The following is a 25836-nucleotide window of genomic DNA, read 5'->3' as shown; positions in this document are numbered from 1 at the left end:
TTATATTCCTGGACCACGTTTGAAAGACACCCAGTTGGTCACAGCCAGGAGGTGTTAGCTGATATAAATGATCTAGAAATTAAACACATTTTTAAAATTAAAGTAGGAGAAACAAAAAGACAGAGTTAAACCGTAGAAGCATGTTAAACTATTTAAGTTTCTACAAAATATATCATTAGACATTTTTTAATCACTGTTCATGTGAAGTATAAAAACACATTAAACTATGCAGTACAGATTTGATGATAGAATATACCATATCCCAATTAAACATTTAGCATGTTATACCAGTTGCAACAAGAGAGAAAAGCTGCTATCATGTTCCAGCTTTGACCTGCAGATTTATTTTCTCATCCTTCCCCAGGCTTCCTAAGATGAACGGGGAAAACATTTTTGAGAAGCTAGGTGCTAAGAATTTGCAGGCTGTACCAACTTGACCACAAGGGGGGAGTCCATCTCAATAGAATGCCCACGGCCGAGACAAGCAAATCAAACAGCCACAGGACAAATTGTTCAGCTGTTCTTAATTGTTCATAATTAAAATTAAGAGACACCTCAATCTCTCCTATGGCTATGGCCAATTTGCTCGTGTTTCGGCCGTGGGCAATCTATTGACACACAAAAATGTAACCAATTAAATTTAAATTTTAGGTTATTAAATAAAATAATAAATTGTCATATGTGAATACAATTTAACAGTTAAAATTAGATGAAAAACAGCAGGAGAGTGTTTAAACTTTGAATTAAAATACTACACACACACACACACACACAAATAAATAAATGGTATTTTATACCTGAAGTGTCTTGAGAGATTAACATTTTATTAAAATTGTTTTCATACGCATAATGTATTTTTGTCTTACGGATCAATTGGGGTTTAATGAAAATTAAAAGATAATACAGCTGACTCGTCTGGGCGAAATGGCAGCGCTACGGAATGAAGAGTCATTTGGAGGAGTCCATAAGAGCCGACTCGTCTTAGTGATTTGACTCAGTTGAAATGAATCACTTAAAACGGAAGTGGCGTTTATTTTGGATGAGGGTTGCCAAAACTCTGCGGACAGACAGCGCCGCGGTTATTTATAAGCTCATTAGTGGCGTAGAGATGGCCGGAGAGGCAGGGGAGGAAATACCTGGTAGGATGAACTGCTTTGTTTTTGTGTTTCCTCATTACAATGTACGTGTTTTTTTTAGCTAATCAAGAGCTATAACGTAAGATAAGTAGCTATGTTTCGGTTAAGTTAATGTTGAATCAACTATTGCTGTCATTAACCCTGCCTAATGGCAATAACCGAAAAGATATAGGATTGTAGTGCACCGGAAAACGCAAGTCATGTGAACAGGGATTAGGACAGATAAAGCTTTGCGTCAGTTATTGGACATTTCACACTTTAGCAGTTACTTGTCTTTTATTTGTTGCGAGCAGAGTAGCCACAAGTAGCGGGCTATGCGTTGTCAGGGGCAACTATGCCATATGGTCACGCCTCTCTCGCTCTCTCTCTCTCTCTAACATACAGCTTATAATGCAATGCTGAAAGCGCAGTTGAGGTAAATTGGTTGAGGATGTTATAATTGGATGTTTTTGACTGAAGTCAAGCCAGCCTCCACTTGGAAAAGCTTGGTCAAGCCAGCCCCCACTTAGATTTGGTGGAACGTCGTATTCTGAACATTACGGTAATAGCGTGCAGAGGAACAAATTTCTAAATAAAAGCCAAAAGTCAATGACAGGAAATGTATGTAATAATAAATAATTTTCTAAACAAATAATAAATGGATAAACAACAAATATTTGCTATTTTGTGGAAATGATGAAGATTTTAGGACATGACTCTCAAGTCACTCTGATGTGCCATTTAAAAAAAAGGCCCTTTGTGTAGTCCTATGTCTGTAAATTTAATTCCAAATTTAAATAATTATTAAAAAGAAACCTTTAGTTTGCACAGAACAATTTCACTTCATAATCATAGTACACCACCTGATTATGTCACTCAATTAATATAAAGTCATTCTGATGTGTCATTTCAAAATAAAGGCCCTTTGAATTGTCCCATTTCTGTAAATTTAATTTCAAATGTAAATAATTATTAAAAAGAAACCTTTAGTTTGCACAGAACAATTTCACTTCATAATCATAGTACCACACCTGATTATGTCACTCATGTAATATGAAGTCATTCTGATGTGTCATTTCAAAATAAAAGCCCATTGAATTGTCCCATTTCTGTAAATTTATTTCCAAATTTAAATAATTATTAAAAGGAAACCTTTAGTTTGCACAGAACAATTTCACTTCATAATCATAGTACCACACCTGATTATGTCACTCACTTCATATGAAGTCATTCTGATGTGTCATTTCAAAATAAAAGCCCATTGAATTGTCCCATTTCTGTAAATTTATTTCCAAATTTAAATAATTATTAAAAGGAAACCTTTAGATTGCACAGAACAATTTCACTTCATAATCATAGTACCACACCTGATTATGTCACTCATGTAATATGAAGTCATTCTGATGTGCCATTTCAAAATAAAAGCCCTTTGAATTGTCCCATTTCTGTAAATTTATTTCCAAATTTAAATAATTATTAAAAGGAAACCTTTAGTTTGCACAGAACAATTTCACTTCATAATCATAGTACCACACCTGATTATGTCACTCATGTAATATGAAGTCATTCTGATGTGTCATTTCAAAATAAAAGCTCTTTGAATTGTCCCATTTCTGTAAATTTAATTCCAAAATTTAGATCATTATTAAAAAGAAACCTTTAGTTTGCACAGAACAATTTCACTTCATAATCATAGTACCACACCTGATTATGTCACTCATTAAATATCAAGTCATTCTGATGTGTCATTTCAAAATAAAGGCCCTTTGAATTGTCCCATTTCTGTAAATTTAATTTCAAATTTACATAATTATTAAAAGGAAACCTTTAGTTTGCACAGATTAATTTCACTTCATAATCATAGTACCACACCTGATTATGTCACTCACTGAATATGAAGTCATTCTGGTGTGCCATTTTAAAAAAAGAACTATTGTAAATGATCACATTTCAGCTATATTCACTCCGGATGTTGGAATTGTTATTAAAAGGAATCCTCCAGTTTGCACACACCACTTTCACTTTATAATGAAAGTACTCCCCCTAAATATATGTCTCTCACTTAATATCAAGTCATTCTTGTGTGCCATTTCAGATTAGGACCACTGTAATCAATCAGATTTTAATTATATTCACTGTAGATGTTGAAATTGTTAATAAAAGGAATCCTCCAGTTTGTAAACACTACTTTCACTTCATAATGATAGTACAGCACATGCAAGCATCAATCATTTAATGTCATACTATTGTAGTGTGTCTAATTTGTTCATCCACTCATTACATCCAGATCACATTACTGATATATGTGCTCCCAATGTGCTCTATTATGCTAACGAAGCAAGTCCAATATGCTGCTGTAAAGGTTCTGACTTGATGGAAAACAATGGATTACATTACACCTGAACGTCAGTCACTGAACTGGTTATTGGTAAGACTACATTATATATTTTAGGAATGTTTTTTAAATTGGCTTTATGGTCATGTTCCTATTTTACCTTAGTGAAATGATTGTACACTCTTAAAAATAAAGCTGCTGTCAGAGGTTCACAGTCACGCCCTCGTCCTGTCATGCCCGTTTTCCTCGCCATGTGCTCTCTCAGCACATGGCTCTGTCTGTTGCTGTCCTTGTCTCCGCCCATGTCCCGCCTTTGTTCCGCCTCCTTGTCCGCTGTCCTCATTATCTGTCTCAGGTGTGTCTCGTTTGTATTTGTTTAAATGTCATTTTTTTTGCTGTTTCCCAGTCAAGTCATGTCATTTCATTTTGTGTTGTTAACTTCCTAGTCAAGACGTTTCGTTTAGTTTCCCAGTCGTGTTGTTTCTTCCTTTTTCATAGTCATGTGGTGTTGTTTCTCTCCCACTTCAAGTCAGGTTGTTTTTGTTTCCTAGTCGTTTCATTTTGTTTCCAAAGTCATGTCGGTGTGTGTAATTCTCATTTGTAGTCATATCATTTCGTTTTTCTCCCCAAGCCTTGTCATTTCTTTCCTCCAAGTATCGTTGTTTTGCCTCCAGTGTATCCGTGTCTTGTTTCTTAGTTCGGTCTGTCTCTGTCGTTTTCCTCATTTCATTTCATATGTCTAGTTGTTTCCGTAGTTGCCAGTCTTTGTTTTGTTGTATCTTTTGTTTCATTAAAATTACTGTGTTTTAGCAAGTGTGTCCGCCTCCGTCAGTCCGCCCCGCTAATCATGACAGAATGACCAATCACTATAAGGACACAGCTAACACAGACAATCCTTTTGCGAGGTGTGCTATTCGCCGGACACCATTCCGTATAGGCCCCAGAGATCCTGTGGGGTATGTTTTAAAGGCGGCTTCGGAATGGAGTAGCCGGTTCCAGCTCATGCACGACGCGATTCCTCAGCGCCTTCAAGAGTAGTCGACTCATGTACCGAGTGATTACTCCAGTGTGAATCGAAGGAACTGGCGTTAGAAGCATGCTGGAGTCACCCCCTCGCTGGTGGATTACCCCTTCAGGTCCGGGGAAATTTTTTTGGGGGGTTAAGGGTGGGGGCTGTTAGCCTCCGACTTCAGGACAAGGGAAGTGAGGCTAACAGGGGCGCACCTCTGGGGGATCCATGGTTAAAGAAATCCCTCAAGAGTTCTCCCATCAGACCCCCTAAACCCTTAACAGTTCCAGTACAGGACGTCGTTGCAGGGCCCCCTGCCTCCGTGGATGTCGTCGCAGGGCCCCCTGCCTCCGTGGATGTCGTCGCAGGGCCCCCTGCCTCCGTGGATGTCGTCGCAGGGCCCCCTGCCTCCGTGGACGTCGTCGCAGGGCCTCCTGTCTCCGTGGACGTCGTCGCAGGGCCCTCTGCTCCCAAGGACGTCGCTGCACTCCCTCCTGATCTCCAGGAGAAGCTTGCAAGCCTCTTGGCATGTCTGGAGGTCTCCATGAAGGCGGCACCCGCCGCTCCTGTCTCTGTGAAAGCGGCACCCGCCGCTCCTGTCTCTGTGAAGGCGGCACTAGCCGCTCCTGTCTCCGTGAAGGTGGCACCAGCTGCTCCTGGACCCGTGACTGTGGCTCCGGCCGCTTCTGCACCCGTGACTGTGGTTCCGGCCGCTTCTGCACCCGTGACTGTGGCTCCGGCCGCTTCTGCACCCGTGACTGTGGCTTTTTTTACACATTTAAAATATTCCGAAAGATGGTTCTTCATGGAACCAATAGTACTTCTCCTATGGCGTCACTCAGTGAATGTCACGATTAGCGGGGCGGACTGACGGAGGCGGACGCACTTGCTAAAACACAGTAATTTTAATGAAACAAAAGATACAACAAAACAAAGACTGGCAACTACGGAAACAACTAGACATATGAAATGAAATGAGGAAAACGACAGAGACAGACCGAACTAAGAAACAAGACACGGATACACTGGAGGCAAAACAACGATACTTGGAGGAAAGAAATGACAAGGCTTGGGGAGAAAAACGAAATGATATGACTACAAATGAGAATTACACACACCGACATGACTTTGGAAACAAAATGAAACGACTAGGAAACAAAAACAACCTGACTTGAAGTGGGAGAGAAACAACACCACATGACTATGAAAAAGGAAGAAACAACACGACTGGGAAACTAAACGAAACGTCTTGACTAGGAAGTTAACAACACAAAATGAAATGACATGACTTGACTGGGAAACAGCAAAAAAAATGACATTTAAACAAATACAAACGAGACACACCTGAGACAGATAATGAGGACAGCGGACAAGGAGGCGGAACAAAGGCGGGACATGGGCGGAGACAAGGACAGCAACAGACAGAGCCATGTGCTGAGAGAGCACATGGCGAGGAAAACGGGCATGACAGGACGAGGGCGTGACTGTGAACCTCTGACAGCAGCTTTATTTTTAAGAGTGTACAATCATTTCACTAAGGTAAAATAGGAACATGACCATAAAGCCAATTTAAAAAACATTCCTAAAATATATAATGTAGTCTTACCAATAACCAGTTCAGTGACTGACGTTCAGGTGTAATGTAATCCATTGTTTTCCATCAAGTCAGAACCTTTACAGCAGCATATTGGACTTGCTTCGTTAGCATAATAGAGCACATTGGGAGCACATATATCAGTAATGTGATCTGGATGTAATGAGTGGATGAACAAATTAGACACACTACAATAGTATGACATTAAATGATTGATGCTTGCATGTGCTGTACTATCATTATGAAGTGAAAGTAGTGTTTACAAACTGGAGGATTCCTTTTATTAACAATTTCAACATCTACAGTGAATATAATTAAAATCTGATTGATTACAGTGGTCCTAATCTGAAATGGCACACAAGAATGACTTGATATTAAGTGAGAGACATATATTTAGGGGGAGTACTTTCATTATAAAGTGAAAGTGGTGTGTGCAAACTGGAGGATTCCTTTTAATAACAATTCCAACATCCGGAGTGAATATAGCTGAAATGTGATCATTTACAATAGTTCTTTTTTTAAAATGGCACACCAGAATGACTTCATATTCAGTGAGTGACATAATCAGGTGTGGTACTATGATTATGAAGTGAAATTAATCTGTGCAAACTAAAGGTTTCCTTTTAATAATTATGTAAATTTGAAATTAAATTTACAGAAATGGGACAATTCAAAGGGCCTTTATTTTGAAATGACACATTAGAATGACTTGATATTTAATGAGTGACATAATCAGGTGTGGTACTATGATTATGAAGTGAAATTGTTCTGTGCAAACTAAAGGTTTCTTTTTAATAATGATCTAAATTTTGGAATTAAATTTACAGAAATGGGACAATTCAAAGAGCTTTTATTTTGAAATGACACATCAGAATGACTTCATATTACATGAGTGACATAATCAGGTGTGGTACTATGATTATGAAGTGAAATTGTTCTGTGCAAACTAAAGGTTTCCTTTTAATAATTATTTAAATTTGGAAATAAATTTACAGAAATGGGACAATTCAAAGGGCTTTTATTTTGAAATGGCACATCAGAATGACTTCATATTACATGAGTGACATAATCAGGTGTGGTACTATGATTATGAAGTGAAATTGTTCTGTGCAATCTAAAGGTTTCCTTTTAATAATTATTTAAATTTGGAAATAAATTTACAGAAATGGGACAATTCAATGGGCTTTTATTTTGAAATGACACATCAGAATGACTTCATATGAAGTGAGTGACATAATCAGGTGTGGTACTATGATTATGAAGTGAAATTGTTCTGTGCAAACTAAAGGTTTCCTTTTAATAATTATTTAAATTTGGAAATAAATTTACAGAAATGGGACAATTCAATGGGCTTTTATTTTGAAATGACACATCAGAATGACTTCATATTACATGAGTGACATAATCAGGTGTGGTACTATGATTATGAAGTGAAATTGTTCTGTGCAAACTAAAGGTTTCCTTTTAATAATTATTTAAATTTGGAAATAAATTTACAGAAATGGGACAATTCATTGGGCTTTTATTTTGAAATGACACATCAGAATGACTTGATATTCAGTGAGTGACATAATCAGATGTGGTATTATGATTATGAAGTGAAATTGTTCTGTGCAAACTAAAGGTTTCCTTTTAATAATTATTTAAAATTGAAATTAAATTTACAGAAATGGGACAATTCAAAGGGCCTTTATTTTGAAATGACACATCAGAATGACTTCATATTACATGAGTGACATAATCAGGTGTGGTACTATGATTATGAAGTGAAATTGTTCTGTGCAAACTAAAGGTTTCCTTTTAATAATTATTTAAATTTGGAAATAAATTTACAGAAATGGGACAATTCAATGGGCTTTTATTTTGAAATGACACATCAGAATGACTTGATATTCAGTGAGTGACATAATCAGATGTGGTATTATGATTATGAAGTGAAATTGTTCTGTGCAAACTAAAGGTTTCCTTTTAATAATTATTTAAATTTGAAATTAAATTTACAGAAATGGGACAATTCAAAGGGCCTTTATTTTGAAATGACACATCAGAATGACTTCATATTACATGAGTGACATAATCAGGTGTTGTGCTATGACTATGAAGTGAAATTGTTCTGTGCAAACTAAAGGTTTCTTTTTAATAATTATTTAAATTTGAAATTAAATTTACAGAAATGGGACAATTCAAAGGGCCTTTATTTTGAAATGACACATCAGAATGACTTCATATTACATGAGTGACATAATCAGGTGTGGTACTATGATTATGAAGTGAAATTGTTCTGTGCAAACTAAAGGTTTCCTTTTAATAATTATTTAAATTTGGAAATAAATTTACAGAAATGGGACAATTCAAAGGGCTTTTATTTTGAAATGACACATCAGAATGACTTCATATTACATGAGTGACATAATCAGGTGTGGTACTATGATTATGAAGTGAAATTGTTCTGTGCAAACTAAAGGTTTCCTTTTAATAATTATTTAAATTTGGAAATAAATTTACAGAAATGGGACAATTCAAAGGGCTTTTATTTTGAAATGACACATCAGAATGACTTCATATTACATGAGTGACATAATCAGGTGTTGTACTACGACTATGAAGTGAAATTGTTCTGTGCAATCTAAAGGTTTCCTTTTTAATAATGATCTAAATTTTGGAATTAAATTTACAGAAATGGGACAATTCAAAGAGCTTTTATTTTGAAATGACACATCAGAATGACTTCATATGAAGTGAGTGATATAATCAGGTGTGGTACTATGATTATGAAGTGAAATTGTTCTGTGCAAACTAAAGGTTTCCTTTTAATAATTATTTAAATTTGGAAATAAATTTACAGAAATGGGACAATTCAATGGGCTTTTATTTTGAAATGACACATCAGAATGACTTCATATTAAGTGAGTGACATAATCAGATGTCGTACTATGATTATGAAGTGAAATTGTTCTGTGCAAACTAAAGGTTTCCTTTTAATAATTATTTAAATTTGGAAATAAATTTACAGAAATGGGACAATTCAATGGGCTTTTATTTTGAAATGACACATCAGAATGATTTGATATTCAGTGAGTGACATAATCAGATGTGGTATTATGATTATGAAGTGAAATTGTTCTGTGCAAACTAAAGGTTTCCTTTTAATAATTATTTAAATTTGAAATTAATTTTACAGACATGGGACAATTCAAAGGGCCTTTATTTTGGAATGATAAATCAGAATGACTTCATATTAAGTGAGTGACATAATCAGGTGTGGTACTATGATTATGAAGTGAAATTGTTCTGTGCAAACTAAAGGTTTCTTTTTAATAATTATTTACATTTGAAATTAAATTTACAGAAATGGGACAATTCAAAGGGCCTTTATTTTGAAATGACACATCAGAATGACTTTATATTAATTGAGTGACATAATCAGGTGGTGTACTATGATTATGAAGTGAAATTGTTCTGTGCAAACTAAAGGTTTCTTTTTAATAATTATTTAAATTTGGAATTAAATTTACAGACATAGGACTACACAAAGGGCCTTTTTTTTAAATGGCACATCAGAGTGACTTGAGAGTCATGTCCTAAAATCTTCATCATTTCCACAAAATAGCAAATATTTGTTGTTTATCCATTTATTATTTGTTTAGAAAATTATTTATTATTACATACATTTCCTGTCATTGACTTTTGGCTTTTATTTAGAAATTTGTTCCTCTGCACGCTATTACCGTAATGTTCAGAATACGACGTTCCACCAAATCTAAGTGGGGGCTGGCTTGACCAAGCTTTTCCAAGTGGAGGCTGGCTTGACTTCAGTATATTTTGTGGGTGTTTTTTTGGATGTACATCCGAACATTTATAGTCGAACATTCGAACATTCGAATTATCATAATAAACCATTTGTTTAAAGTGCAGCAGCAGTTTGTTTCGATTCAATAGCATATCGAAATATAGCATAATATTTCATAACGATAGTAATTCTGAACATCTTCATATTGGTCTAGTTGTGTTTTGTGAAAATATAGTGTCTTTGCAAAATATTAATATATATTCTAAACATTACATACATTCATTGTCTGTAACAGCTTATCCAATTCAGAAACGCGGTGGATCTAGAGCCGGAATCACTAGGCCCAAGGCAGGGACACACCCTGAAGAGGGCGCCAGTCCTTTACTGGGCGACACACACTCACACATTCACTCACACCTACACAGTCACCAATCCACTTACTAACGTGTGTTTTTATACCGTGGGAGGAAACCGGAGCCCCCGGAGGAAACCCACGGGGAGAATACACCAAATTCCTCACAGACTTGAACCCACAACCTCCAGGTACCTGGAGTTGTCTGACTGTGACACTACCTGCTATGCCATCATGCCGTCACTATATATTACAATTATTCAATATACTGATTTAGTATAGTATAGATATAAATGTATCATGCACCATTTACAATATCATTGACCCCTTGGTGAAAACACAATAATTGAAATCCATACTGGCAACCCTGGTGACCAAGCCCCACTGGCACCATTAATGCATGCTCAGTGCCACCAGTTACATGTGAACTTTACGAAATAAATCACCAGCAGCCGCAATAATGTATCACAGCACACCACTCACCTGTCTGTCCTCCACGTACCCAAACACATTTACAGTATATTTCCCTGACTAGTCTGTGCTCTCTTTATCGACCCCCACTGACTAGACCTTTCAGCTACTTCTGATAGCTCTTTTCAGCCCCTGATGCGAAACTGCATAAGCAGGGATGTAGCAGACAAATCCCCTAACATTTATTTCCACTGGACTTACATGTGCCTGCCACCCGCGTTCTCTCACTTCAGTCGCCAAGTCTGTGAACTTCAGTTTCTTCTATTCAAAAGCTTCATGTACTGCATCTTTAAATGAAATGGTTAACTCTATGAAATAAACCATCCATTTGCTTTCAGAGTACAGCATCATGTCTGGCTTCAGTGTAGTTAATGCAGTCTGGGACCTGTAGTTTTTTTTTTACCTGCATCCACCAACAATTTCCAGTCACCAATATATTAATCCTGCAAACTCTCCTGACAAATTTCCCCCTCACACACAAATCTAACCAATTTATTATTACAAACACTCTGCAGTGCATTAATCTATAGGCGTTTCCTGTCCAGTAAACACACTAATACCCTAAGCACCTGATTATGTCTCTATGTATGCCGACCCCTAAGCAGGGGTGCTCACCCCTGTACATAATCTATAACTAGGGTTTTCACCTATCCACTGTCCAAGATTCTGTTGAATATGACTCGACTTCATTGGCCAAACCTCTTGCCAAGTAATACTAAGCTTCTTTAAATTCTCCTAACAAAGCCACTGGCCTTGTTTTACTGTTGTGCGCTTTGTCTCCTCCTCCTACTCATGAATCATTTGCCACTTGCAGATTGCACTTGCTTCCTGCTTTTGTGACTGCTGGTGCTGCTTGTACCACTGCATCCTTAGGACCTAACAAAGTCATCTTGTGACTCACCTTCGCACATTTAAATTCCTCAATTAAACTTGTGAGTGCTAGCTCCAGCACGCCTCTCTCATACCATGTCGCACTATTTAAACACTGCTGCACCCCTAGCCATTCCCATTTTTGCCTCGTTAATGACTATTTACATATTCTCTACTTCTGTGATTGTAAAGTCATAAACTGTCAGCGGCCGTCTAATGCGAGGCAGTAAGCTAAACTACAGACTCTACAATTTCTGATTCCTTGGCAAACATGGTCTATCAGTGATATTAATAGCCCTCACCAATTCTGCGCCCACAACTTGCTCTGTATCATTTAGTGCTGCACTATACCATCTACCTAAACTCTTCACTGGGCTCTCCAGTAAAGGAAGGGATCAGCTCTTCTTCCATCACAAAATTTAGTAGTAATTAATCACCCACTACAATGATATATATATATATATATATATATGGCAGTTTAGTTGTATGGTTATATTTGAATTTATATATAGCTTGAAGGGTTTTTTTGGAGCAATGTTATTAGTAAGCTTAATTTTTCACAGTGTATGAGAAGACATAACGGTCTCACTCCCATTGGTTTTACATTTAACTTTCTCGATCTGGTCTTGTGCAACATACCAGAGTAGTTAAAGACAGAGAATACATGTATCATAGGAATTTATTTTATGGGCAATTGAAATGCAAATTGCTGGGGAATTAAATGCTTTTATGATATTATTCCATTCTATTTAACAGATTCGGGGGCTGTTTTCACTTTTGGTAAAAGTAAATTTGCAGACAATGTCCCCAGCAAGTTCTGGTTGAAAAATGATGTCCCTCTAAAGATAGCATGTGGAGATGAGCACACAGCACTTATTACAGGTTTGTACAGGCAGTGGTTTGTCATTTTTAAAGCATTATTGTAAATAGTGGATTTCTTATGAATCCAGTGCATCTAATTAATTGTCTGAAATGTTTCTCATTCAGGAAAGGGAAAATTGTTCACGTTTGGCAGTAATAACTGGGGACAGTTAGGTCTTGGAACAAAGAGCAGCATGAACAAACCTACATGTGTGAAAGGTATGCCATTTTCAGTTGCCTTGTTTTATCATAAAGACAACATTTGATCAGGGTCTTGCTGTTACTAGTAGCTACTACATCAGTCAATTCATGCACAAAATACAAGAAATGATTATAATATTCAGCTGAAGCAGTGCCTCTTTGACTTCTTTGACATGGCATATTATGGTGTTTTTAGTGTTACTGAAGGAGAAAAGACAAAGCCATTGATTCTTAAGAGTCTTAATCCCAATCTGGAGTGGTCCATAATCTTATTTAAACCTAGAGCTCTGGGAAGGTGTTTGCTTAGACCTTGATTAATAAGATGGCAGGTTGAACAATTAAATCTGCTCTTTTATCTTTTATCCCTTTTTTGTTAATACAATAGTGGTACTTTTCATTTGAAGCTTAATTTATTTAAATAAATGTTCAGGAATTTTAAATGTGATGGTCTGTCCTGTCTATTAAATGTGTACTCACAGTTGAAATTAAGTGCAGTAAATTTGTAAAAATAAACTGCCAACATTATGTATTGCATTTTTTACTTGCAGCAGCAGCAAAAAAACAAAAAACAGAAGTTACATCTTAAAAAAAAGAAATTACAAAAATTAAAATAATTGGTGACAGATCTACAGCAGACCAGTTAATACATTTCTCATGGGAGGAGCTGCAGGAGTGGAATATTTACAGCAAATCAGCCAAAATCTACCATCTATCATTTCTATGTACGAAATGTGTGCTCCGTGAGACAGTGTACTCACGTCAGAGTGTGTACTGGTATATATTTTTGAAGAAACACTCTTGTGACCCCCTATGAACCTGTGATTTAGACAGTAGAGTTTGTCTTGAAGAATACTCTATTTCTAAGTAACACCTCTCTCGGTCAAGCAACACATCTCTCCACATTTATGGCAAATGGTCAACTCGGATTTATGAAACCACCACTTGTGGAATGGTCAATACACTTTTATAGACATGCATTTTTTTCTCTTGTTTTAGCACTGAAATCTGAAAAAGTAAAACTTGTTGCTTGTGGAAGGACTCATACCCTAGTTTACACTAGTAAGTATTTTTAGATCACCTTAGTACATTTTCCTTTAAAGAACAAAAGTCTTACCAGTAAATGAGCTTGGAGTATTTTCCCATTAGGTTGATAGTTGTGAACACAAATTGCCAGTGTTAGGGAATGTGACACTTGCTTTTGCTTTTGTTGTCAGCGCGTGGTAACCTGTATGCAGCCGGTGGAAATAACGAAGGTCAGCTTGGTCTTGGAGACTATGAGGAGAGACCCTCATTCCAGCTGGTTGACTTCTTCACTAAACACGGACCCATCAAAATGCTCACTGCCGGTTCTAACACATCAGCTGCCCTTATGCGTAAGGGCATATAAAATACTGTAATGGAGTGTAAACTGTATAAGGCACACAACATGAGTAGGTTTGGTTTCATTTCTGCCATAAGAACATTTTAAGACAGGATTTAAAGCCTTTAATGTTTTCAGCTCTTTATCCAGCATCAGTTTGCCCTTCATAAACTGCATGAGTTTTATGCTTAAAAGAGTTATTATTCTCATTTTATAACAAAAATGTAAGTGTGATTCATGTAAAAATAGCACAGATGCTTTACAAATTAGTATCCACTATTCGCAAAATAGCTCAATTTATATGTCCCAGAAATATTAAATACCAAATTAAACTTTGCTCTCCAGTAATATTATTGAAGATCTACGGATTGAGAAAAGCCAGGGAAGTTCTATGGCAGGATGTACTAAATGTAGAATTACGGTTATACTTTGTCTCTTTTGCTGTCTTCTCTTAGAGGATGGAAGGCTGTTTGTGTGGGGTGATAATTCAGAAGGACAAATCGGTTTGGGTAAAGAAGCTGGCACTGCGACTCCTCTGGAACTGTCAGTTGGGCGACGAGTAACCTGGGTTTCCTGTGGCTACTACCACTCTGCCTACATCACCGGTATAGACACTCACGCAGACACATTACATACTATTGTGCTGTCCAGTAAATGTGTCTGAAGACGCTGTATTTTTTATTGAAAATAAAAAATGCACAGTGTATCGTGTTCATTTTAATGAGAGCAATATTTGGTATATTATTTAATCAATCACAAATCCATGTGTGGGAAGAAAAAAATAATTCTGATTTTTACAAATAAATGTCCTAATGTTGGATTGTTGAATTATTGCTTTATTTTATTGCTGTTTGTTTAGAAAGTTACAGTTATTTTAGCTGATTATTCTGCCCAAGATACTTTTGCAGTTATATGTTTATATTGCAACAGAATATGAATTGTGTGATACAGATTCTAAAAGAAAGCAATTACATTTCTGTGCATGCGCTTGGTCTTGACAAAATTCTGTGGGAACAGAAAGACATAGAAGGCGACAGCAGGTAATATTTGTTTGTCTGAAGTTAAGAAGTTATAATGACATTTCATAATCATGACAGCTTTCATGGCTGACTAGTGTTTCAGAATTGCACAAAATCTGTAATCTGCAGTGGGGCAGTATGTAAGGAACAACAAACAATCTTTCCAGAAGTACGTGTAAAGATATTACAGTACATCTGCAGTGTTTCAATATAGCGCTGAGTGTACATTTCTGCTGGGATGGCATAAACCTTGGTTCTGTCGTCAGTGAAGCATTTATGTGTTGAGTTTGTGTTGCTGGAAATCCAGCTATTTTTGATCTTCCTCCTTGAGGCAGTCAGGGTTTGATTTAATGTCTGTTGGCATCTGGAGTCCATAATAACATGAATGTCGGACTTTGGAAGGAAAACGGGCCCATAAAATCAGACATAACACTGTACTTCACAGTTATGATGAGGTACTTTTCTGCATGGCTATTCTTGTATCTATGCTAAACATACCCCTGGGATTGTTGCCACAAAGTTCTGTTTTGTTCTTATCTGACCATAGAACACAATAACTGCTGGCAAATTCTATTTTTTTTTTCTTTTCTCTTTGATTTTTGACATCAGCGACAAAACCTCCCAAATAACCTGTGGTTATACAGGTGACATCTGATTGTAGTTTGGGAGACATTTTGAGCCCAAGACCTATATAATGTCTGCAATTTTTTCTTTTGTGATATTTGGCGATTATTTTGCTCAAACTCAAACTATTGTCCTCAGTATGTGTGGGGTCATTATTGACATATTTTCTCTTCCCAGCAGATTCTTACCATCTCCATTTGCTTTAAAGTTTTTAATTCCGTGATTATGAAAATGAACATTTTCAAATGTTCAGCATTTTCTTTTATCTACTTCCTGTGTGCTATTATTGCTGTATCCTCTAGGATATAAATATTATAGGGAAACAGGAAGTCTGAGTTGAGGATTTATGTGTTTCTTATTACTTGAGATCTGTAATCTGTATTATTTAACATGAATGCTATTAGAAACAATGTAGCTAAGTAGCATTTGTGTTGAGTTTTCCAGTGGACGGGGCCTTGTTCACTTTTGGCGAGAGGGACAGTGGAAAGCTGGGGCTGTCAACAACACAGCTTCCTAATCACAAAGTGCCACAGCAAGTGCAAGGCATCACTGAAAGAGTTCTTCAGGTGGCCTGTGGTGGAGGACACACAGTAGCTCTCACTGGTATGAAAACATGTCTCTTTAAGACAGTATAGAGATTGTTGATAGAAGAAAACTTATTTTGTGGTCACATCTCTTTCTCTCTATGTAATTCCTGCTCCAATCCAATATATAAATGTGTGTGTGTGTGTGTGTGTGTGTGACTCAGAGAATTGCCTATATTCCTTTGGCCTGGGTCAGTTTGGCCAGCTGGGTCATGGCACATTTATCTTCGAGTCCCGTTTGCCCAGAGTGGTGGAGCACTTCCGCAAGGGGAGAGTAAAACATATAGCGTGTGGAGAAAATCATACTTCAGTTCTCACAGGTAACTCATGGCCTCTTCTGTAGCACCAAAACATAGCCCTCAGCTCATCTTTCTAGGTACACTATATCTCCCAGGTTTATTGGAGCCTAAAATAAAGACACTATAAAAGCAGGTTCTTATGTTATTATCTATATATCCATCCATCCTTCCTTTAATATCATGACTTTATATTGTTGTTGTATTGTCCTTTAGGCTTTTCCTTGATTTTTAGTTTTGCTTATGTTTATTTTGTTTTTTATTTTACAATATGCTTTGACATGCAGTCTCAGTTTTGGGTTCATTTGAATCCCTTGCGTTCAAAGCAAAAGTTTTTCAAATCTCCAAATGCTAATGAATATGTATTAGATTCATCAGGTAAAATAATTTTTTCATGTTATAAATGTCAAAGCATCATATACTGGGATCCTGAGAGGTGCAGCAGTCTAAGCATGTGATGCCTCAGCTGCCGGAGGAAAACACAACTGACCCCTATAATACTGCTCAGTACTAGGTTGCACTGATGACTGTCAACTGCTCTAACTGATCTGGGCAGTTTGAGGTATCCTTGGGGTATTTTCATTTCACAGGTCTTGCATTAGTAGCAGTTTTAAAAAAAATCAGTGTGTTGGCCTTATACGTTGCCCTTGCCCTCCAGAGGCTTGTCATCAGTTGTATGTTTCTGTGTAATGCTATTGAATTCAGGTCAGTACTTCTTATTTCATTGTGATGATTTCAGACAGTGGCCTTCTCTACACATTTGGTGATGGTCGTCATGGAAAGCTGGGTTTAGGAGAGGAGAATTTCACCAATCAGTTTAAACCAACATTATGTCCGCAATTTCTCAAATATAATGTGCAGTCTGTAAGTATTATTATTCATTGATTCATTCACTGTCTGTAACTGCTTATCCCAGGGTCACGGTGGGTCTGGAGCCTACCCCAGAATCACAGTGCAAGGCAGGGACACACCCTGGAGGGGACAGTTTTTTATTATATATTCTCCCAAATATTTTCCACTTTATGCACTAAAACGTATAGATATTTTTGTTATATCGGATGTGTGTTTTTATATAAAGGCTTCAAGTTGTGATGACAAAAATCTACTTAGTTACTTTAATTATTTAAATACTGTAGACTCCTCTTTGTTGTGGGGTCTAGCTTTTGGTCTCCTCTGTGTAAATCAATACGTTTTAAACTGAAATATTTTAAGATTAGGGCAAGGATAATGTTAACCAAGGTGTAGTTATGGTTAAGGTTATGTCGGCCTCCATGAACTGAATGTACATAAATGTAATGTCTGCACAGTGCATGGGATCAAACTTGTATGTGTGCTAGGTTGCATGTGGTGGATGTCACATGCTAGTTTTGGCCAAACCTCGGATCAAAGGGTCAGAAGATGTGATCCTAGAGGATGATGACATCACTGAGGACTATCTTGAGAGGTCCTATACAGAGCTCCTTGGAGAGACGGTGACTCAGACCAGCCTGAACAGAAGCTTATCAGCCCGTGTCAGACGCAGGGAGAGGGTGCGTACACTCTACATTTATTTTTTTTTTACTGCAATACATAATTACTAAAGCTTAACTAAATATTAGTTTGCCCCTTTAGGAGGCACATCAGCATGGGAAATTATGGTAACTTTTTAGGGTTAATAGTCCAACAAATAATAATGAGTGAGCTCCAGTAATGGAGAGCATGTCTCAAATATATAAGGCTAAATAGCATATAAGCCACTTATTTTTTCCAGTATGTTAAACTCAGTAAAAAAGAACCTGTGCACAACAAATCACAGGAAATGGCTTATATACTTATGATTCCTGTTGAGTATGTGTTAAATTATTTTAACTGAAAAAATCAACAATCATAATTTAACGTCAGTGTTCAAATCTTTACTTATGACTGTATAAAGGCAATCTTTACAACAAATATAAAATTTCAGCAGTGCATTTAAAAGTCTTCTTTTGGTTGTAGGAACGTTCTCCAGAGCAATTTGGTATGATGTTTCGGACTCTTCCACCTCTTAGTTCAGGTTACCATGGCATAGCTCTACCTGTGTCTAGTCAAACATTGCCATCCCGACTGGCTCCCACAGAGTTGCACAACAGTAGGACCACCAATGGCCTTCAGAGAAATGGCCTGTGTAGCACAGGTAATAAACCTTGAATTCATTTTTCCTTGAATTTGGAGATTCATGGTTGTGATAAAACATAACTGTTTTATGTACATTCCATACAAAGTTCTAGATGTTATCAGTCCATAATTAAAAAATTGCTTTTTTTTGACAGCATATTAATCTTTTTGTTAGGTCAGTTGATGAAAGAGGATGAAGTTGATGGGAACCATTCTACTGTTGAAACCAGCAAGGACAGTGACAGTGTGAAGGATTTGGGAGAAACCACTGACTTATTAAATTTAGTGAGTGAAAATATAATACTGTATTATACTTTAAATGTTAGCTGGTACAGATTGTATTTACAGTAGTGGTCAAAATTTTACATAGAGCTTTGGGTTTCAATTGCCTGAATGATTGGATTCAATCTTTATTGCAAAAGACAAAAAGCAGTACATACATTTGAATTTATAGTGGGTTTTCTGAAAAGAACACAGGGAAAAAATTATACATTCAGATCAAAATTATACAAAGAACACACACGAGTATTTGATTAAATGGCCCTAGCAATTTTTACCTTTAACAAACACTTTTGTTGGCTGTTAATAAATTTCTGCCAGTCACATGTTTGACCTTTCCTCTGTGCAGAAATGTTACAGTTCTCCTTTTTTTCCCCCTAACATGGACCTGTTCTTTTGGTATAGACCACAATTTTTATAGAGCTGAGGTCAGGTCTTTTGGATGGATTTTCTAAATACTTAATATAATCTTGATTGTTTCTTTGTCCTGTTAGAACACCAAGCTGTATATAAACATTCCAATATTCTAGCTAAATACTTCAGGGAGTGCTAAAGAGTTTTCTGGTATTATATACTTTTTTTTTTTAGTATTCCATCAACTCTGTGCAATGCACCAGTTCCACTGCCAGCAACATAGAACATGATGCTACCTCCACAATGCTTCACATTGTTCTTGATGTTGACCAAAAAGTATAATATTGACAGAAAATATTTTGAATTGTTTCTGCATTGACAGACTCATGTAATGAAGATGGATCCTGGTGAAAAGACTCTTACATTGTCTCCTGTTCAAAAGGTAAGTGGCAGAGAGTTGCTGATAAATTAGTAGGAAAATCTTTTAAAATAGATAGCATTTTCCAAGGTGTTTCTATAAGCCATACTAAAAGGCCACTGTTATTCAGTAGTTCTTCTGTCATTATCAGAAACATGTTGCATGGTGTATTGAATGCCAACAAGAGTGAAAACATTAGGAACACCGTATACACTGTGGATACATGGAAACATTAGTCCTTATATTTTACACCACCTGGTGTAATATGTGTTATTGCTCTTTTTAATATCACAAAAAATTTAAACAATACAGTCTCATCAAAGTGAATGTAAGTTAATATATATAAAAGACTATTTGACACGGGTAAATTAACTGTCTTTTCCGAAGTGTGCAATTTTATTTTTAGTCATTTCCTCCCTCAGCATGGCTCTCTCTTACTCTGCGTTTGCCATTGACTTTGCTTTTCTCTTATTTGTTTTTCAGCTTTGAGTTCATTCAGCTCTCATTCATCCTGCACTGCATGTTCATTCGTTTCTCTCTAATGCTTTCCCTCTTTTTGTCCTCTGCTTCCGGGGGCTTGGATAGAAGAAGGTTAAGGTTGTGAAAAAGCACGGTAAGGAGGCAGGACGGCCTGCACAACACCCTGCCCACTCTACTAGGCTTAAGGCTCTGCCCACAGAATTACTGAGAATCTCTAGTAGCAGCTCACTGCTTAGGGATTCTCCCCCTTCCAGGAGTCTCTGTCAAAGCTCTCAGAGTTGGGGCAGTGAAAAGGAGAATACTCTGACACCAACGAAAGAAAGCAGATCAACCAGAGACAAAGCAAAGACCAGTAAAGTTAAAAAAGAGCCTCAACCATCAAGCGTGGCTGAAATTAGCAGAAATAAGTCTAAAACTCCCCATATTCACACAGGAGTGCAAAGACAAATGATAGAGATTGGAAATAAAACTAAATCTGATACTAAAAAGAATAAAAGATATGCCGAGCCAAGTCATGGAGATCTCAGCAAGCCTGTTACTAAACCTCATTTAGTCGAATTGAAGCATCAAGAAGTAGACAGTGCAAGCAAAGAATATTCAGACAAAAAAGGATTAAAAACTCAACAGAAGTCAGAGAGCAAAAGGCAGCAAAAAAACTGCGGGGACAAAGACACCATGACAAGAAGGAAGCCAAAAGAAGACGAGCAAAGTAAAGAAAAATCTAAAAAAATTGTTGCTGAATCCCCACAGGCAAAACACAATCATGTAGAGCTTGAAGGTAAAATATTGAAGGTGAATAGTAAGCCAACTGTTATTCAGATCAAATCACCAGATTCTACCACTGGATCTGACACAACATCAGGTTCTAAAATGCATGCAAAAAGAGAGGAAAGGGAAAAAATTTTTGGCACTAGTAGCAAACCTCACATTCAAGCTCAGGTATCTACTAAAAAGGACCTGAGCCTTTTACATTCTAAGGGAAATATGAAAACAAAAAAAACAACCAAAACAATGTCCACGGGCTCTGAATCATTACCCAATGCAACAGAGAGTGCAAAGTCAGAATCAGAGCTCACGCAATCAGAGAACATGCTGCAGAAACTTTTCAGGGGATCAGCCTCATTTATTCAAGATGTGGGACCAGAGAGTCCTGTGCATCTGGTGAGAGCGGTGACCACTAGCCAGTTCCTGTCTAAAGCAACAGTTGAAAACTCCTCACAATCTGCAACACAAGCGCATTCTGGTAGAGTGAGTTCAAATCCACTTTCTGAACGGACACTTTCAGATGCCTCGTCGGTCACTGAGTTTTCAGAAGAGGTGAAACCAAGCAAAAGAACGGCAGTTAAAATAAATGTAATATCTGAACCTGGTCCTTTAGATGAGGATACAGAAAATATCTCCCGCTTCCATTCTCAGGCTCATTCTCAGGCTCATTCATCAGAAGAGGAGGAAAGTTTTGACAGAAGTGAGAGAGAACAACAGACACTGGGGAATGTGTATAGACAGGTATCACAGGAAGAGGATAAGGAAAATAGTGAAATAACAGACAGTGATGGATTGATGAAGAGAGGAAGGAAAAGCAGCAGTGTGGTGAATAGCGAGGAAGAGAGTAAGACAGGTGATTTGAAAAATGATGAGGAAGACAAAGACACAATTACAAGCGAGAGAACTCTTCACACAGAGTCTGAAGAAGAAAGAATTAATAGTGTGGTGTCAGAAGGAGAAGAAGATGAAATAAGTGAGGTAAGCAAAGACAAGGAAGAGAGTGAGTATGAGGAGCAAGATGAAGAAGAAGAATATAAGGCAAGCAAGGTGGAGGATGACGAGATCAGTCAACAATTAGGCGAAGATGAAGAGAGCCGGAGCGAGGATGAGGAGAAGGAAGTGGAAGAATCAGAAGAAAAGGATAGTGAAGTTGAATTGGAACGTCGATCAGAAAAAATTAGTGAAGCTGAGGAGGATAGAAGAAAGTTTAATGAGAGTATGGAAGGACAAGAAGAAGAACGAGAAAGGAGCACTTCTGAAGAAGAGGAGGGGTTCAAGGGGAAAAGGGAGAGTGTGGGAGAAGATGAGGAAGAGGGGGATGAAGTGGAATGTAGAAATGAAAGTGAGGAAGAAAAGAGTCAGGAGAGTGGGACAGAAGCAGAGGAGAGTGGTGGAACAGAAGATGAAGAGGGGGATGAAGTGGAAAGTAGAAATGAAGGTGAGGAAGAAAAGAGTCAGGAGAGTTGGGCAGAAGCAGAGGGGAGTGGTGGAACAGAAGATGAGAAAGTGAAGGGTAGTGTAGATGAACTTAGTGAAGCAGACGAAGAAGAAGCAGCAGAGCAGGAGAATGAAAAAGAGGAAGAAGAGGATGATAGTGAAGCAGAGAGCGAGGATGAAGACGAAGTGGAAGAAAGTAGTGAAACAGAGAAGGAAGCTGAAGATGAAGAAGGGGAAGAAAGTAGTGAAGCAGAGAGAGATGAAAACGAAGAAATGGAAGAAAGTAGTGAAGCAGATAGAGATGATGAAGACGAAATGGCAGAAAGTACTGAAGCAGAAGGAGAAGATGAAAATGAAGTGGAAGAAAGCAGTGAAGCAGAGAGAGAAGATGAAAACGAAGAAGTGGAAGAAAGCAGTGAAGCAGAGAGTGAAGCTGAAGATGAAGTGGAAGAAAGCAGTGAAGCAGAGAGAGAAGATGAAAACGAAGAAGTGGAAGAAAGCAGTGAAGCAGAGAGAGAAGATGAAAACGAAGAAGTGGAAGAAAGCAGTGAAGCAGAGAGTGAAGCTGAAGATGAAGTGGAAGAAAGCAGTGAAGCAGAGAGAGAAGATGAAAACGAAGAAGTGGAAGAAAGCAGTGAAGCAGAGAGAGAAGATGAAAACGAAGAAGTGGAAGAAAGTGAAGCAGAGAGTGAAGCTGAAGATGAAGTGGAAGAAAGCAGTGAAGCAGAGAGAGAAGATGAAAATGAAGAATTGGAAGAAAGTGAAGCAGAGAGTGAAGCTGAAGATGAAGAAGAGGAAGGAATTAGTGAAGCAGAGAGAGATGAAAATGAAGAAGTGGAAGAAAGTGAAGCAGAAAGAGAAGATGAAATCGAAGAAGTGGAAGAAAGTAGTGAAGCAGAGAGTGAAGATGAAGAAATTAGTGAAGTGGAGAGAGAAGATGATGCATATGAGGAAACAGAAGAAGATGATGAAGCAGAGAGGGAAGAAGAGGAAGTAGAAGAAGATAGTGGAGCAGAGAGGGAAGAAGAGGAAGATGAGGAAGCGGAAAATGATGAAGCAGAAGATGAGGCAGTAGAGGAAGATAGTGATGCAGAGAGGGAAGAGGAAAATGCAGGTGAGGGAGCTGAAGAAAACAAAGAGGAGGAGGAGGAGGAAAGTGGTAAGGAGCAAGAGGATGAAGAGTGTGAGGAGGAGGAAGAGGCAGACATACAAGAAGAGCAAGAAGAATATGTGGAAGAACAAGAGGTTGAGGGTGCCGAAGATGAAGAAGCAGAAAGTGAAAATGAAAAAAAAGAACAAATATCAAAAATGAAAGGAAAATGGAATGAAAAGGCTCACAAATTAAAACAAGAGGCCAAAAAGTCCAAGTCATCAAGCAGAACTAAACAGAGCTCAACAAGGAGAAGCCAATCAGACTCTGATTCACAGGAGCCTCGGCAGTTCTGGGATGATGTTCTACCTCAATACCTTAATTTAAAATGAGCCTGCAAAACAAAGCCCCATTATGAGCCACTCTCTCAGTACCCCAGGTATAGACGGAGTGTCCAGTTTATTAGGTATATAAAGACAAACATTATTAGACCACATTATTAGAAATACCTGTCATATTTATTTATTCTTAGTTTCTCTAGCAAATGTGCTGCTGTAAACTAATATTCAACCACATCGTAACATATATATATATTAGTGCCTCCATAATCATATCCCCAGTTTCTGGCTGCAGATCAAAAATATATATAAAAAAAAAAATTCAAAGAATTCCAAAAAGCAAAACCTGACTTTGCAGCATACAAAGCTCTACACTGAGTCCAGTGATTGGACAGATGTAGGCATGCCCACCTGCCTTTTCACAGATCCTCAGTCTTTTTCCAACCCTCATTTTTCAAACATTGTTTACATAATATTTAAATTATGTTAAGTGTTATATGTGATCTAGAGAACATTTAAAGATACTGGAACTGATCAACTGTACTACATGTTTTACTGTACTATGCTTTTTTTTCTGCAATTTAATTTTCTGAATTTTTTTTTCTGATTTCAGCTCATTCTAAGAACATAATTTGTGCTTACACCCACATTATATTTTATAATCATGCTTTAAGTGCCTTTATAATGTTTTAACTGCCACTAACTCCAGTATATTTCTCTGAAGTATCCATGGCTTCATAAAGTGGATATAATTTAATTTTGTTTTTGTATGCACTGTCTAAGTAATTGTCTCCTTTTTGGGATCTTATGTTAAACTTCATTCTTCTTGCTTTTTTATTATTGTTTTATTATTTTTCCTTCCCGTGTTCTGTCTCTCTTTGTTTATTCTTTGCAAACACTTACACCCTGTTCTTCAATAAAATCTGTTGGGTTTTTAAATGACAAGTCAACTGCTACATCCTTATATTAAAAAAATAATAATAATTTTACCAGTACTTACATGTATTTAATTAGGGCAACATGGTAGTGCAACAGTTGGTGTCGCTGTCGCACAGCTCCAAGGTTTTGGGGAACTGTGAATTCTCCCCATGTATGTGGGGGTTTCCTCCGTGTATTCCGGTTTCCTCATAAAATCCAAAAAACAAAAACGCCTGTTGACAGGTGGTCTGGCTACACAAAGGTGTCCCTAGTTGACCCACCACAACCCTGAATAGGATAAAGCAGTTACAGCCTTATATATGGTCTCATGTAATGCTGCATTAGTTAATGCAAAGAAGTATTTTTTTTAAATCTCCTTTATTTACAATAGAGATTTCTATTTAGGTGGACTTAACACATCAGTATTTGTAAAATTTGAGCCTGAATATTCAGAAATGCTGAACTATAATGAGGAAACTGAAGGGATTACAGTTGCTTTTGCCAGGTGAGAATTTTGTAATATGACCCACCCTTAGCAGATTTATAGATTATCAAACCCTCCACACCTTGTCATCTGAGTGTTTGAGTGAGAAAAAAAACGAGAGCAAGAATGCTGTTTTGCATGAAATGTGTGTGTGTGAGAACTCCCCACTACCTTCTTACACTTTTCCTCTTTGCCTGAACTAAATCCAATATTATATTTCATGTAAGCATTTCTATTAATATTTCAGCGAAACACTATGATTAATATATATATATATTTATTTAATTAATTGTTTTTTTTTCACACATGACTTTCAGCAAGTCTACAGCCACAGAACCATAGAGCTCAGCGATGATGAGACAGATGGAGAGGAGGATCAAACAGATGAGGAGGAGGAAGATGATGATGATGAAGAAGAAGAGCAAATCAAAAATACTAATAAGAGGGATGAATCTGAAAAGGGAGAAGAAGGAAAAACACATATGGAAAAAATAGAGCACCAAGACATCAAAACAACAAAGGTGACCCGAACCCAAAAAAAAGAAACTATATTTTAGTTCACAAATGTCAATTAAAATCTGCGTTTATAGTTTCTGTATCGGGCCACAGTATATTACCTCTACATCATGAATTCCATTAAATATTGACTTTGCTTCTTA

The 25836-nt window shown here is 37.3% G+C and overlaps 1 protein-coding gene across 1 annotated transcript; it reads left to right on the top strand.

Moving 5' to 3' along the window:
- The first annotated feature begins 1017 nt into the window (after positions 1-1017).
- LOC136677826 (trichohyalin-like) lies at positions 1018-24411 on the top strand. Its single transcript, XM_066655486.1, has 14 exons — positions 1018-1139; positions 12293-12418; positions 12524-12616; positions 13595-13657; positions 13813-13971; positions 14414-14563; positions 16046-16204; positions 16350-16505; positions 17221-17345; positions 17819-18010; positions 18456-18633; positions 18790-18899; positions 19630-19689; positions 20251-24411. The coding sequence occupies exons 1-14, from the start codon at positions 1040-1042 to the stop codon at positions 23827-23829; spliced, it is 5250 nt and encodes a 1749-aa protein (XP_066511583.1). The 5' UTR covers positions 1018-1039; the 3' UTR covers positions 23830-24411.
- The last annotated feature ends 1425 nt before the right edge of the window (positions 24412-25836 follow it).

Source organism: Hoplias malabaricus, chromosome Y (genome assembly GCF_029633855.1).
Source record: "Hoplias malabaricus isolate fHopMal1 chromosome Y, fHopMal1.hap1, whole genome shotgun sequence".
Lineage (NCBI taxonomy): Eukaryota > Metazoa > Chordata > Actinopteri > Characiformes > Erythrinidae > Hoplias > Hoplias malabaricus.
The sequence above is the reverse complement of the archived record's forward strand: the minus strand, read 5'-3'. Positions and strand labels throughout refer to the sequence as shown.